At 28.8% G+C, this 16,384-nt stretch overlaps 1 protein-coding gene across 2 annotated transcripts in view; it reads right to left on the bottom strand.

Annotated features, from left to right (window-relative positions):
* Positions 1-11,540: 11,540 nt before the first annotated feature.
* LOC136079634 (uncharacterized) overlaps positions 11,541-16,384 on the bottom strand; it is a 44,240-nt gene continuing 39,396 nt past the window's right edge. For both annotated transcript variants that reach the window (XM_065795714.1, XM_065795715.1), the window contains 2 exons: positions 13,582-13,709; positions 11,541-12,200 (listed from right to left, as the gene is read on the bottom strand). In XM_065795714.1, coding sequence (XP_065651786.1) covers positions 12,132-12,200; positions 13,582-13,709 — 197 coding nt within the window. In that variant the 3' untranslated portion in view covers positions 11,541-12,131. The remainder of the gene's footprint in view (positions 12,201-13,581; positions 13,710-16,384) is intronic.

Raw genomic sequence — 16,384 nt, 5'->3', positions numbered from 1 at the left:
CAAGAATTTGTTCAAACTATCCTACTTGTATATTTAATCTTAGTTAAGCTACATCTTTTACTAATCCGCCTTTAATTGGTCTTCAGTCAAAAAAATTCGCACACGGTGTTGAAGCCTTCTAAAAAAAAACTTCTCATGTATACCCAAAATTCCTTGTCTATATAAAGGTAGAAGATATATACAAACTAAAAAATTGCACTCAGATCATTTTAAGTGCTTACTGTAAAATTCGTAAATCTTCCTTTTTTTAGCTAGAAAAGATCAAAATTAAATAACTGACAGTATAAATATTTAATTCATAAATATATCTCATTATTATCATTAACTGACAGTATAATTCTTTTATTAACCAATATATCTTATTATACATAATCATATAAAAAGCTTTAAATTTACATAAGTTCGTTTTTATTTACTTTCTTTGTTACTTTTTTTCTCTCCTCACTTGCTATCAATAATATATTTCGACGCTGTTCTTCTTTTTGAGAATATTTAAAAAAATCATTTATTAATCCAATGTTCCTTTCAGCGCAGTCGTTAGTTACACTAAGTCCTTTAACGAAATTTTTAAAAACACTATATGATTCAGTTTTTGAGAAGTTGGGATGAGAATGAACCAAGTCTTTGACTTGATATACGATTCTTAGGTTTATAAATATAAACCAGCTATCAGCAGTAACAAGCTCTGAAAGCTAGCTGTTTGGTAAGATTAAAACAGGATTAGGTTTTTCCATATTCATTTTTTCTAGCTCTGGAACTGGAAAAAAAATTAATGTCTTTAAAATCTGATACTTTACAAACATTTCCAAGTGAGAGTCAACTAGTGAAAAAACAACTTCTACTGGAGAGAGATACCACGAGTGCTTATAAAAACTTTTAATCTAAGCATTGCCAACATTGGCATTAAATTCATCCTTGAGAACATATGGTGCTTTAAATGCATTAAAATCATTAAGTACACCATGTTGAGCACTTCTAGACTTGAGGTACCATGGAGTATAACAAACAGCAACAATAAAGGCCCACGTTTCAATTTCATTTTTATTTTCATCAGGTGGAAAGGTTATAATAGTGGATGTCATTTCTAGTGTAAGAATATACAAAGCATCAGCCACGAATCTTGCTTCGTGACAAGTTCCGGGTTGATGAATTTTCAATTCATTAAGCTTATCAGACTCAACGCCAAGATAACTATAGTCATTTCTTGGAAAAATTTTATTCTCCAACGAATACTTTGCATAATCTTTGGCTGCTAGCGCCAAAATGTCAAGCCTGCTACCTATTTCCAACCTGTTTCGATCAGATTTTTTCAATTCTGGAGTTCTTGAATTTACAGATTCATGAGAAGTTTCCCAGTGTCTTTGGAAAGCTAAGTACATAGACTTGCTTGGACCCTTAAATTTAACTTTTGTGAGCTTATATTGCATTAGTTGTATGGAGTTCATAGGGGCTGTCCATTAATTACTTCAACTTTTTTTTGTGGCAATTTTTACCCCCTCCCCCTTGTCAACGACTTGTCAACCTTTCAGAAACATCCCTATAAAATTACGTCAACAGTTAGTTTATCCCCCCCCCCCCTCCTCCTTCTTATGTAAAATTAAAATAAAAATGTAAAAAAATTAAACATTTTTAAATAGTAGTTATATTAGTAGTTTATTGTAGTAATATTATAACATTGAAATTTTGTTAAAATTTCAATGTTGTAATGCGGCTCTCCAGCTCCATGCACAAATACTTCTATAATATTGTAAACAAGATTTTAGTAGCTCTACTACTCCATTCTGGTATAAACATTTAAATAATATAATGTAGATTATGTACACACATAAATCTTTATTTGTTTTTACATTAGGCCAACAAACACAAACTTTGAAAAATAATAGTGTTACGAGTAAACATCTCGCCTGTGATCATTTAGTTCTGTATCCGTCAGGTATTTTTAAAGCACAGCACGGTTAAAAAAAAGCAGAATATAAAAAATGTCATTAAAATACATATTTTAAAGACTACAAAAGCTACCTAATTTTTTTTTTTTTTTTTTTAAGTTTAGTTTAGTTAATTTTAGTGGTCAATAATTTAAAATACTTACAACAATCCGAAATAAATTTATAGACTTTCAAAAATCATAACTGTTCGATATGTTTAAATTACCAACAAAGTTGTGCTGCATCAGGTACCTCTATACTAACAGTCTTAACATACTTCTGCACATCTGGTATGTGCATAACTGGAACAATTTTTTTATTGTTAACATAATATCGACTTGCAGTTCTTTGACAAGTTGAGTGAATTTAATTTTTTTTTACTTTCTATCATGCACTGAAAGAAGTTTAAACCAATAGTGTTGCATGTAGTAATCACTTTTACTCCTATTTGCTTTTTGTTCAGAGCAAACCTTTGTAATTTTACAAAGGCTTGCTCGGAAGATATTTGCACACATACCAGATGTACAAGTACCATACTTTAAAAACATAATAGAATACTGGAAACATATGTGGAGAGAGTTTATTTCCAATTATCGTTTAAAAATTCTCTTTTAACTAATAAAAATGTTCATCTAGCCGATTTTTAAAAATGTTGACAGAAGTCGCGTCAATTACTATTTTTGGTATTCCACTGAAACTCAACACGGTTTGTAAAGAACTTCTCTCTTGGCATGCAATTGAGTACTCTTTGCTGGACAAGTCTCTGATTATGACCAAGCTTAATATACTTTGACGACAAAGGACGATTGAATAATACATGAAAGTTTACTTCATCAAATCGACGCATGAACTGAACATCAGAATTAAATCACCTTTTATTCTTCTTTCTTCAAGTGTCGTAAAACCTAACATGACTTTTCGCTGCTCGACGGTTCGAGGCCTAATCTAGGTAATGCTTTTTGTAGCACGGTTTTAAACTTTTTCTAGCGCTTCTATGTCTGTCCGTTGGTAAGGTGACTACGCTTGGATAGTGTACTCTAAGTGAGGGCGAATATACATAGTGTACACTTCTTTCCACAATGAAAAACTACGGCTGCGAATAGTTTTTTTCAGTCTCTCTAAGGAGCGTTTAGCATTCACCGCAGCTGCTAAAACTTGAGCATTACGTTTAAGATCATTTGAGATAAGAACTCCAAGATCTTTTTCTAACTGAGCAACTTTGACTGCAAGTGACAGGCCGTAATAGTGATCCTGGCATGTAATAGTCTCATTTTGATACCTTTTTTCTGGGCCAGTAAGCATGACTAGTAACTAGGTAAGTTTGCATGACTAGTAACAAAGTATCTAAATTTATTTAAAAAAGTAACGTTGTTGACGTCAACTTTACTTCACCTCCCCCCTCCCCCTTGTCAAAAACTGTCACAAGTTTCCAGATCCCCTCTCCCTATTTTGTTTACGTAATTAATGGACAGCCCCATATATGTGGTGACGACACATAAACCAAAACAAACGCTTATTAAGAATTCTACTAACTGTTATTATAGCTCCATTTTAGTCTACCTGTATTACTTGATGTAGTATCAGTACAGACTCCAATTATATTATCAGCTATTTCAGAGTACTCTAAAATGTTTTGAATAATAATAGCTTGACCTTTTCTTATAGTGCTATCTACAGCTATAATTCCAAGTAGGCGGTCATCTTTTGTATTGAATTCAGGACTAGTAACAGACATCGCAACCCTTTCATTTTTAACTGTAATTTTTAACTTTTCCTCCGTTTCTTTTACTAACTTACTGTCAAATTGAAAAATCAAATTCTTTCCCAACATTTTGTCATAATGGGTTGATCTGATGGTGGTTCCGAAATTTAAAAAGATTTTTTTTTCTCTTTATAATCATTTTTTTATTTTATTATAAATATTTAGAATACAAAGAAAATTTACCTAAATCTTTGATATACTTGAATCTACTTCTAGCTATTGAGCTTCTAGATATATTTAAATCATGAACATTTCCCCCTTAAGGTTTAATAACAGCTCCTAGAAACATTGTTTGTGAGCGAATGCTACTTCCGCATCTAACACTAACACGTGTTATAGCTAATAGAAACTTGTCTCTGTCAAACTCTATTGCTATTTCTGAACAGCCAGACTTAGATGTTTTTTGACGCTTTACCTTTGTGTGTATTGGAAGCTGATTTTCATTGCTTTCTGGAAAATCAAAGTCACTTTTCACTCATCACACCTCTCCTTAATGTTCTTTCATCTTTAAGAAAAGTTGAATCTTCTATCATTGCAGCATTCGATCTTGGCATATCTTTATCTGGGTTTTTTTTGCTTCTTTTTTTTTGATGTTTTTTTAAGAAATATCAAACAAATTTTCAAGAAGTTCTTCAAACTGATTCTCGTGTTTTTTTTTGGTAACTGTGTTCCAGGCTAAATAACTTGGATTTCGCATCGAAATGTACGTTTTTATTTAGTTTAATAAACTTATACACAATTTGTACCTTTATAGATTATAAATAGATTTTATAGATTATAAATAGATTTTATAGATTATAAATAGATTTTATAGATTATAAATAGATTTTATAGATTATAAATAGATTTTATAGATTGTAAATAGATTTTAGAGATTATAAATAGATTTTAGAGATTATAAATAGATTTTAGAGATTATAAATAGATTTTAGAGATTATAAATAGATTTTAGAGATTATAAATAGATTTTAGAGATTATAAATAGATTATAAGTTATATAGTTTCCAAAGCCAGCATATTTCCATATATTTACAATTTTTCTTTTTGGCAGCATATCTCCATATTTTCATTACAGAAATCTTTGTCAAGGCAAACCATATCCCAACTCCCACTCTTTGTTTTGCATAAAAAATTTTCTTAAGTAAACTTGAACTTTTTACTTTTTTCTGTAATAACATAATGATAATATCGTAGAACTGTTCTATTTGTTGGAAGTTGATGTTGAGGAAAAACAGAAATCGGACTGAGAAGGTAATGCGATCGTCGTGGGTTTAAATTAACATTGTAGTTCGACTTTTTTTTTTTAGTAATCTTACTTTTCCCGATTTGTAATAAGAATTTATAATAAGTATTAATTTTTTTATAATTTTTAAAAACTAAACTGCCCAAAAGATTCTTTTATCAAGAGTAACAATTCGATTAGTTGTTTTTTTATCAGAAAAAAATGATTGGTTTAAGTTTGTTTACGTTTTCTAAAAAGGTAATAAAGATTGCCGCTTGCAAAGTTGATACATCTAAAAGTCGATATTTTAAATAAGATAAAGTTGGTATATTCAAAAATCAATAATTTAAAAATAGCTAAAAATAAACAAAACAATTAGTACCGAAATTATCGATGTTTTAAAAACACATCAATATTCTTTTTTTTAAATTTCCCAATATTTGGAACAGTGATCAAGAAAAGTTTGTTAATATGTTACTTGTTAATCAGTTACCACCCATATCCTAATACAAAGCGAACAGTTTTTTTTAAAAAAAGATTACAGATGTCTTTTAAAATATGAAAAACAACAGCTGTTAGAATTGTTAAAAGAGTTTTCATTTAGATGCAGCGGAAATATTTAAGTCAAGAAATGCTCAGAACACTTAATAAAATCTTTTTTTTTAATTTCTACAGTAAGCACTTGGAGTGGTCTTATAAATCCTTTTTTAGTACTAGTGGTCATCTATTAGTGAATAGACAAAGAACTTGATGTGTACAATTTTTTTTTTCAAATTTTTGGGACACCTGGAATAGTTGTTGACTATTTAATCAATCTTCTTCCTTTAAAAAGAAAATTATTTTCAATTTTTAAAACAAAGATAAAAAAAAAACATAATAAAGTTTTAAATAATAGTTAACGTGATACTTTCTAAGGTTATGATAAGGAACCCTGCAAGATTTCATGACTTTAACGCGCATGCGTCATATTTTGTTATAACGTTTGTAAACAGAAACGATCGCGGTTAAAAAGGGATTTCTTATTAAAGTTGTATACACTTCAAACTTTAATTATTTGTGGATAATGCTAAATTATCTCTAAGAAATTATGTCAAAAAAATATATTTGGTATGGCAGGTTTTACCAAAGCTATTATTTAAATAATTTTTGGAGGAGAAAAGATGTGGAACTAAAGTGAAACTGAATCATTTAAAACTAAAATTATAACTGGGTTACTTTTTTTTGTTATAATTTAATGGTTTTAAAAATTGATAAGCTTTCTTTTTATTTAAAGGTTTAAAAATACTGAAAGAAGTAATATTAACGCCTTAACACTGTCATTTATATTCTGAAAACCCGTTTGCAATGTATGAAAACCCTTTTGCAATGTTTCATAAAATTATTTTAAGTATCAGCAATTTTTCTCTTCTTAGGCAGAGCTTTTTGTTGATATTTTTTACAGTTGGATGGTTTTTTATGAAGTGCTTATCTATTATACTTTTGAGTTTACGTGTTCCTTTCGTGCCAGTAGGTACTCTTCATGCTGTTGAATTCAGCATGAATACTCTCTGCACTCTGTTCTCCATAAGTACCAAGTCTTACTCCCCATTTCCTAATTTCCTAATGAAAAAGGCATGATAATCAAGCATATGAAGCTTAGGTGTAATTAATTCATTTGGCCAATTATCACGGTAGTATTTCGTAAAACCTTCAATTTGATTTTCTGTGAATATATAATAATAATAATGTATATATAATAATAATACATGTCATATCGAGATTTTGAATGTTTTCTTTGTTGAAATGCTTTCAGAAGTTAATAAGCTAGTGGCAAATCCCAAACTTATCAAATAGGACTTTAAAGTTCTGACAAAGTTCAATATTTTCTTTGTGTATGTCAGTATCGTTGAACCCAAGTTTGACTACAAGCTTTGGTATTGAGTTGCATAGTTCGAGGATAATTTTCATCTGATTTTTTTAAATAAAATAAGTTATATATGTTAAATTACACTTTCGTTTACCCTTTTTTCATATATATATTATATATACATATACATATAAACAAATACTGGCTATACCTATTTAAATATACTTTTTTTAAATTTGGAATAAATGGATATACTACTTTATATTTAAGAACTATATGATTAGTTTACCTTTAACATTTTGTTACATAAAAAACATAAAAAACTAGAAATAACATATTAGGATCCGAACAAAATGTATTATTTATGATTTATATTTTTAGTGAACAATAAAACTCAAAATGTTTACCTTTTCTTTTTTTTCCTCTTCAAAGTGAATTACGTGTGGTTCAAATACTAATTTCTTATATTCTACATTTTCAGGGTGAGATAATATGTGAGTTTCAAGTGCTTCTGTTTTGATTTGTGTTTTATCTTCAAGATCCTGAGAACTTATCTGAAGTTGTTTTATTTGACGTTGTTTCTCAAAATATTTGTTAAACTCTTCACAGTCAAGTGCTTGGTTGTTTACTGCCAAATGTTTGCAACATTTTATGTTTAATAACATGAAGTACAACAGCATCAGCATCCTTTGTGATAACACTTTTTGAATTTAATGCAAATATATCTGAAAGACTTATTTGTGATGATGATTTTGACAAGGTTGAGGAAATTGGTATTGTTGGAGTCTGATAAATATTTTGATGATTCGTGCGTTCTGACAGTTGTGACACTTTAAATAATCTACCACAACGTCGCTTACATTCTTTTTGAATACTATTTATCATTTCAATAACATTGTTTGAGGATCCATCAATTGAAATTGAAATTGAGCATTTAGAGCATTTTCTTTTATTTTAATAATAGTTTATTATTTATAAGTGGTAATATATATGGTGCACAAAACGAATGCAGACAGTTTTTTAAAATAACTGGTTTATACATAATACCATTACAATTACAACATTCATAAAGATGTACATGTGGGTTAAAAGTTTTGGTTAATGTCATGTAGTTTCAGATTTAAAGTTGGTAGAGATGAAAGTTTAGCTTGCATGTTATTTATTACTTGTCGAGTCTAAATTTTTTCATTGGCAATACTTAAGGGCCTTCCTTTTACAGTTTTTTTTTGGTTTTCTTCCTTTATTTACTTTGAAGCAAAGACATTCATATTTCTTGGTATTGCTAATCCAGGTTCTTAATTTAAGATTAGTATTTGAACCTTTTTCTATGTTTCTCATTATTGAATAGCATCTGTAACATATCTTCTGTGTGTGCATCTTTGGGTCGTCCTCGTCGATTCGTATAAAAAAGTGCAATTCTATTCTAATTACATGGTTTGTTAAAAGAACACTACGATTTTCAAGATTTTCTCTACATATTCGACATAATTTTCTTAGTTTTGTTATATGAGACCAAGTCTTTTTTATATTTATTTATAGCCAAATAACAGGATCTGATGTACACTGTTTTTAAATTTAAAAAAGTAACCCAAGTCTAATTTTTTTTTAATATAAAGATAAACTCTTCTAGTTTTAAAATATATTAGGTTTTAAAGCCTAAAAAATTTAATTAACCGCTTAATTATCCAGTTTTAGTAGTATACATAGCCATAAAATCAAGTCTGAGTTTCCCGCTTATTTACAGATACTAAAATTTAAATGTTGTAAAAAAATACATTTTCCATGGCCATATTTAAATCAATTTAAATAATAGGATATCTATTATACATCTTTATACCAAAGTTAAAAGCTACATATTTAGGACATGGTTTAAAAAAATTACTAAATAAAAGCGAAAAAACGATATCTTTCTTAAATAAAAGTTGCGCATACGCATTAAAAGTGCCGCGATTGTTTAATATTAAACCGTGATGGTATGTGTGTATGCATGTTGGTATATATGTATGCATGTATCAATGTATTTGTGTGAATGCAAATACATGTATGTGTACATGGGTAAAAATATATATATGTATATACGCATGTATAATTAAAATATGACAGGATAGGCATTTCTCTAATGCCGATGAACGTGTATGTTGAAGTTGTTTTAAAGGGACCAGAAAACCAAGGGAGAGGGCTGGGTCATAGGCCCACTTTTTTGTAGCAGAATCTTGTGATGAATTTTTCACTACTTTTCAGACAAACTAGAGCTCTGAAACTTTCAGTATTTTTGTAGTCCTGATGAACGAGTATTAAAATTGTTTCTAAGGCAGATGAATAAAGGTTTCATAAGGGCAAGGCACTGGGGGTCATGTCTCACTTTTCTCAAAAAAATTTTTTTTGCATATTTAACTTTTTTTTCGGTTTATATTTGCTTCATTCATTCTGTATTCTATGATCTTACTTAAAATGTTTTCAAAAAGCAAATATGTTTTAAGTTACATTGTAAAGTTTTATACTTTTTGAATTAAAAACTAAACAGATAGAATAACATTGATCTGTCAGACAACAACAATTGAAAAATACAAATTGATGTTATCAGAGGCAATAAACAAGTGTTCCTATTACCAAGCTCATTCCTACATTGCAAAATGTCAAGCAAGAGACCTTGGGCAACAAAAGGAAAAGTTGACAAAAGATGGCTGTCTTGGGTCATTTTGCAGAAAACTATACGTTTTTGATTCAAAATGAATTTGAAAGTTACCATTGGTTCCAAAGAGTGTTTTTTTTATTTCTTTTTTATTTATTTGAATCCTATTCTATCATATAATATTTTAACATTAAATTTAATGCTGCTGCTCCTGCTTGCGCTGCTGCCGTTACTCATTTGTGCGTGATTGAGACGGAACACGCGGCAGTTATTAAAGCCAAGTTAATAACGAGAAAGAGTCGCAAAATATTTTTTATAAGAAAATATGAACGAGAATGTATGTAATTGTCTCACTTATGTAAAAATTCAAATTATGTTATGTAAAAGTTTTACTTTTACTTGAAAAATTGTTGCAATATCTCCTTAATTTTAATTTGTAGTATTTATTTGCTGTCTTGTAACGTCTTTTGCTGTCTTGTAACGTCTTTTGTTTATTAAACAGTGTTACAACTTTCTTCGAACTCTGTACTTAAGTAACTGAAGTGGTTAGCTCACAACGTTTTGAATTGAAATGCCTTGGTTTAAATACTCGCGCTTCTACATTTTTTTAAAAATCTATTTTGATTTTTTAAAATACAAAATGAAACCATTTTGAAGTTCTATAGATATTTTTACTTTTATAAAGGTTTACTGTTATTTGAAAATTGCATTGCAGTAAAATTTACTTAATTTTTATTTATAGCATTTATTTGCCCTTTTATAAAGCTAGTTCGTCATTTGTTTATTTAATATATTAAAACACTTTTAATAGTGTTAAAATTGGCATATTAGTAAGCCTTCGTGGCCGAAGTGGTTAGCTTGCTACGCTTCTGAAGGACAACGCGAGGGTTAAAATCCTGTCGGTTTTTTTCAGTTTTCTAAAATGCAAGTTAAAATATTTTTAAAGTCCTGTTAATGTTATATACGTAACATATATAAAAATATTATATACTATAACAAACAAACAGGGTTTTTTTGCTAAAAAAGCCTAAAATTTTTATAAATATCAAAACAGCGTATTTGTCACGATATAAATACTAAAGTTATTAATGTGCTTACGTAATTAATTGTTGACTTAAAACAAAGATTCGACAGGCTTTAATTTTCCACCACTTAATAAAAATTATTAAAATAAAACGATTATATAAAGAATAAGTATAGAAAGGGTCGGTACGAAACTAACCATGACCCGTATCATACGGATCACGGTTAGTTCCACATATTTTTAAGTCTTATTTAAAATATGAGAAATAATGTTTCCTAAGCATATTAATAACTTAAGTATCTCTTTCGTGACATATGCGCAAAATGTTCTACTACAAAAATTGTGATATATGCGCAAAAAAGTTTTTTCAACATTTTTGGTGCAGCTTTAGCTCACTTTATTTGTATTACGATTGAACAAATTATTTAGATAGTGGAATATAAGGAAGAGATTGATGATTGAGTTTAGTAATATATGCACAGCAATTGTAGAATCACCTTTAGAGTCGTGGGCATTTAACCATAAAATTATTAATTATTATAAATATTATTATTAATTATATAGTTATTATTGTTTTTGTTTTTTTGAGGGGGTTGGGGAAGGGGTACTTAAAGTGTGATTTTTCTCGGGATTATATTTAAAATTGAAATCAAAGTAAGTAAATCTAAGTTTCTTTTCTGTTTTTTATTGTTAAGAACAGCAAAGACTTCTTGCAATGGTTAACTGCTTCAGCAGTTTTTTTCCACTGGTTTAAATTTAACCAAGTTTAAAAGGGGCTTCTTTGTACGCTTTTATGATACTTTCCTTAAGAGGCTTAGCATGTTCCTGAGCGAAAACTTAATAAATGCTCAATGAAAAGCTTTTTAAAGTTTCATGAAAAAGATTTCCAAGAATTTTAAACAAAAAAATAGAGATAACATCAACTATTGTAATTGATTAAATTTTAATTGTAAACAGGAATATATATATATATATATATATATATATATATATATATATATATATATATATATATATATATATATATATATATATATATATATATATTCTGTAACAAGAATTATGTCCAGTTATATGTAGTCTAAAATTACCAGCTATACCAGTAAATGTGAATTGTACATGAAAAACATTTATGGTAATAAGTTTTTTGCTATTGCATGTGATCTAACTTTTTATTTTCCAAATAGTTCATTTGATGTTTTAAACATCGTCTACTCCTTGTAGGTTTAAATTTCAAAGTTTACTCAAGATATCTTTGCAATTAAATAGTCCATTTCACTTGTTGGTTACTTCAATATTTAAAGATGTAAGTCTTTTGAATAAAGATTGTGGTTTTTTAAAAGCCACTTCCGGATAAATATTTAAAAAAATATTTTAAACTCTTTTATTAGAAAATACTTTGTGTAAAAGGTTTGCTTCAATTACAAAATGGTTAACGATTACTATAGAATGTCACTAAAGGAAGTATTACTGAAGTAAACAACAAGATAATTGAATTTTTTAAATGCAAAGATATTCAGTGTAAAGCATAGCGACACAGTTTCAGTATTGATATAAAAAAAAATTAAAAAAAATAGAAAACGTTCCACGCGCCAGCAAGTTGACAACAATTTCCAGAACTATACTATATAAAAGTTTATTAAATATTATACTTTATATTAAACGGTATATTAAACTTTAGCTGAAGAATTTTGTTTTCGTACCATTCCTTAAACAACATTTAGAAACTAATATACGGGTTTGATTGCACAGAATTTGTTACTGGTGACTGGGATCTCAGAACATAAATCTAAAAATAAACAACACAAAAAAAATTTATACAATATCAACGGACCAAGATTACGTGAGTTCTAGAAAAGAGTAAGATAATAATGGGAAAGATAGAAGTTATTAAGTTAAAAAGGAAGCTTTGGCAAGAGCAAACGATCGGTCAATTAAGAAACACAATAACTGAAATAACTCTTTCTTCTTTTTGAACGTAAAAGTTTCAGTGGGTGTAATCTTCCGTTATAACCATAAATAAAAAGAAAATTTAAAATGTGTTTTTTTTTTGTAAAAATATCAAATATAAGCCATAAGCCAATCAATAACAGAACAATAGAGTTTATCAAGGTTTTTGGCAGGTAGAAAATGTAAAAGTTCTTATGGAAATTCTTTATTTACGATTAAAATAAAGTCCAATAATGAACAAAAAAATTAGGGATCGTGTGACACACGCCCTTTTCTTGGTGGCGCCTCTTTAGAGAGTTGGTAAAAAAATTGATAAAAATAAAATATAAATAAATAACAAAATTATTGAAATCATAAGAAGTGAACAAAAACTAATTTCAAGGGAATTGATTTAAAACTGAAACCGGAATTATTTTATAATTAAAATCAAAGTTAGAAAGTAAATCAAACCAAGTGGTCACAAGAAATATGTATAAGTGGTCTAGAACACGCATTAAGACTTTATATGACGTACTTTAGACATCTAAAACACATTTTATAACTACTGGGAAGCTTCAAGAACTGAAAAAAAACTAAAATAGAAATTCTATTTAGAATTTAAATATGAATGCTTCAGATAAAAAGTATGATTTAACTTTTTTTTATTTATGACATGGTCCTCGACCACTGTGACAAATGTTAATTAGAGCTTGAGTCAACTAATAATGTATTACTATGATTGAGGCTGGTACAACCACAGTAACATGTTTTAAGATTACGCTTGAAATTTTTTTAACCTTTGAAAAAAATATTACTTTGTTTTCTTGCTATAAAAAATATATAGTTAAATAATTATATTTGACAACCAATACAAAATTTTATTTGAAGTATATCCATATATGGGTATGCGTGCATATAGATTCCAAGTAGCACATACATTTTTTTTAGTTTATAAAAACACCTCACTGAGCTTTTTTATAACATACATTTTTTATAAATATAACTGACTGAACTTTTATATAGAAAATCTTGTTTTTATTGGAGTATAAAATGGTTTTTATAAAAACGAGGTTTATTGAATAAAATTAGGTAAATTTAAAAAATTTAATTTCATATATGTCCTAAAATTAAGAAATAAAATTAAGAATAAAATAATAAATAGTTATTGTTACACAATAATTAGTAACTTAAGAATAAATTACTTAATAATAATTACTTAATAACAATAATTAATTACTTACTCTTCTTCGGAGAGCGAACACTCCAATAAACCATGCTAAAATAGTAACCAAACTTGAAATGATAAGTAATGATAAACATACTTCGAGGAGTAACGTAACACTGGAAATATTTGAGCAGGTGAAATCATCTGTGAAAAAATGTAAATTAATTAAATCAAAAACTCTTTACTAGTTAATTGACAACTTTTTCAAAAATATTTTTAAACTGCGGAATTAAAATTTTCTTATTTCTTTGTATTTTTTCAACTTTAGCATTGAATAATGGTATTATGGAAAAGAGGTGCAAACCATCACGGCTAAAAAAATCACAAAGTTAGATCTAATCATTAAATCATTTTATACGCTTGTATCATATTTCCCCTAATTTAAAGTGTTTTTAAAGAAGTTAAACCTATCCTGCACATCGTGTAGTAAACTACACATTGCTTTTATGCTTCTAATATCAACATGAGTGACGTAATTGTCTAAACGGCGTTATTTTCTGTTGCCATGGGGATGAAACTTTCCTCCATTGGCGCTCCTTAAACAATAACATTAGATATTGCCGGTTAAAGATGGATCACGCTGCTTCGACAAGGTAAGCATGTTATAATAATAAAATAAAAGGTACAATTTATAAATTTACGTAATATTAGTGATAATTATCTTTAATAAATATATAAAGAACAACTTAGGTCAGTTTTTCAAAGGTTTCTGTTTTTTTTTATTAGTAAAAACTGCATATATTTGCAATGTGTATTGTACTACACATTGCGCAGTTATGGTTACCAATCAGCCAACAAATGCGTAGAATTTTATTAGCAATTAGGCTCAATTAAAATCACATTTTATATTATTTGAGGTTTAGTACTTATAATTACTAAAACCATTCATATTTTCTTGGTGTAGCCAACGGTTTTAATTGCTCTACTTTTTACAGAATTTACTAATATAAAATTTTATTACTATACTTATAATGTTTTTTTTTCAGAAATGAACCTCCCAGCAAACGTCAAAAGCGACCAAAATCGTTATCTGTCAACGAAATTAGCGCCTTCTTAGATGACTATCCTAGTGGATCCGAAGATGAAGCTCTTGCAGATGATTCAGATGAAGAGTTTACTCCTGATAATATTCAGGATCTAATGCACCAAGTATCTGAGAGCTCGGATGAAGAATCAGAGGAATTAGATGAAGTCGTTGAAATAACATCGGACAGACGTCAGAGAATGTGGCATTGGGTGAAAAGAGATCGGCACTTTGCTGAATGCAATCCACCTTCATTGGTTCCCATTTTGGAGAATGAAAATCCAAGTCCATTATTTTTATTTGATTTGTTATTTGATGCTAACCTTATTGATTTATTTGTTTTAGAGAGTAACAAGTATATTCATTTAAAATCGCTGACAAATTTGAAAACTATAACACATAAAGATATTAGGCAGTTCTTTGGCATGTTGATGCAAATGAGTATTATGAAACTTCCTCAGAGACGTATGTATTGGTCTCAACAGACGCGTATTTCCCAAATTGCTGACGTTATGACAGTGAAACGTTTTGAGGCCATATTAAGTGTACTGCATATTTCAGACAACAGTTTAGAAGTAAAACGTGGTCAATTAGGATATGATCCTTTTTTTAAAATTAGACGAGGGCGAGGGCAGGAACAAGTGGGTATATTTATCAATTTGAAATGGCAGGCAATCTTAAAGAAAATGTAACTCAGATTAATAGCACCTTGGGGGAATCAGGGAAAGTAGTTTTGAGGTTATGTGCCTCTTTACCCAAAGAAGTTGTTGTATTTTTCGATAATTACTTTGCCTCCCCAGACTTGTTAGTAGAGCTAAAAGCCAGATATTTATTAGGAACTTGCACATTGCAGGTCAACAGGTCTGGAAAATGTCGTTTACTTACAGACAAAGAAATGAAAACCAAAGGCAGAGGTTCGGTTGATTACAGATTAGATAAGAATTCTGAACTAATTGTTTGCAAATGGTTTGATAACAAATCTGTCCTCCTTGCCTCTAACATACATTCCATCGAACCAATAACGCAAGTCAAGAGATATGATAAATCAAAAAAAGAGCATGTTTTTGTTTTATGTCCAACTATAGTCAAGAACTATAACCAATGTATGGGTGGACTAGATAAAGCAGATATGCTGTTACCTTTATATAGAATATTTCATAAGTCAAGAATATGGTATAAGAGACTTATATTTCATTTTATTGATATGGCTGTAATCAACTCTTGGCAATTGTACAAAGCTAAGTATGGTAATAGAGCAAGTGAAAATGATAGGTCTTTAGTAAAGTATAAATTAGAACTAGCTCAAGCCTTGATGCATTCTGATTCTCCTCAGCTTATTGGCAGAGCAATTACTTCTGCAGTAGTTCAGGATATTAGGTATGATAGAATTGATCATCTCCCTATGCGAAATAGAGAAAATTTTAGGATGCAGAGACGCAAACTTTCTGGCTGTAAGAGTAAAACTATATTCATTTTCAAAAAATGCAAGGTATCTTTATGCATAAAGAATGATCCAGAATGTTTTATTGCCTACCATTCAAAATAACTGTACGCTAGCTATAGCATGGAAATAACTACAATGTTTTTTTTTTACATTTTTTTGTAACAATTACTCTATGAATATATATTTAGTGCCGTATGCGAGTCATTTTTATTGTATATAGGCCTATTTACTATTGAAAAAGGAAAAAGTGTTTTATTTTTATTGATTTTTTTTATATTGATATACGAGATATATATATATTTATATATATATACTTAAAATGGCATTTATTTCAATAGCTATATTTGATGT

This window comes from Hydra vulgaris, chromosome 04 (genome assembly GCF_038396675.1).
Source record: "Hydra vulgaris chromosome 04, alternate assembly HydraT2T_AEP".
NCBI lineage: Eukaryota > Metazoa > Cnidaria > Hydrozoa > Anthoathecata > Hydridae > Hydra > Hydra vulgaris.
Note: the sequence above shows the minus strand (reverse complement) of the source record. Positions and strands in the feature narration are given on the sequence as shown.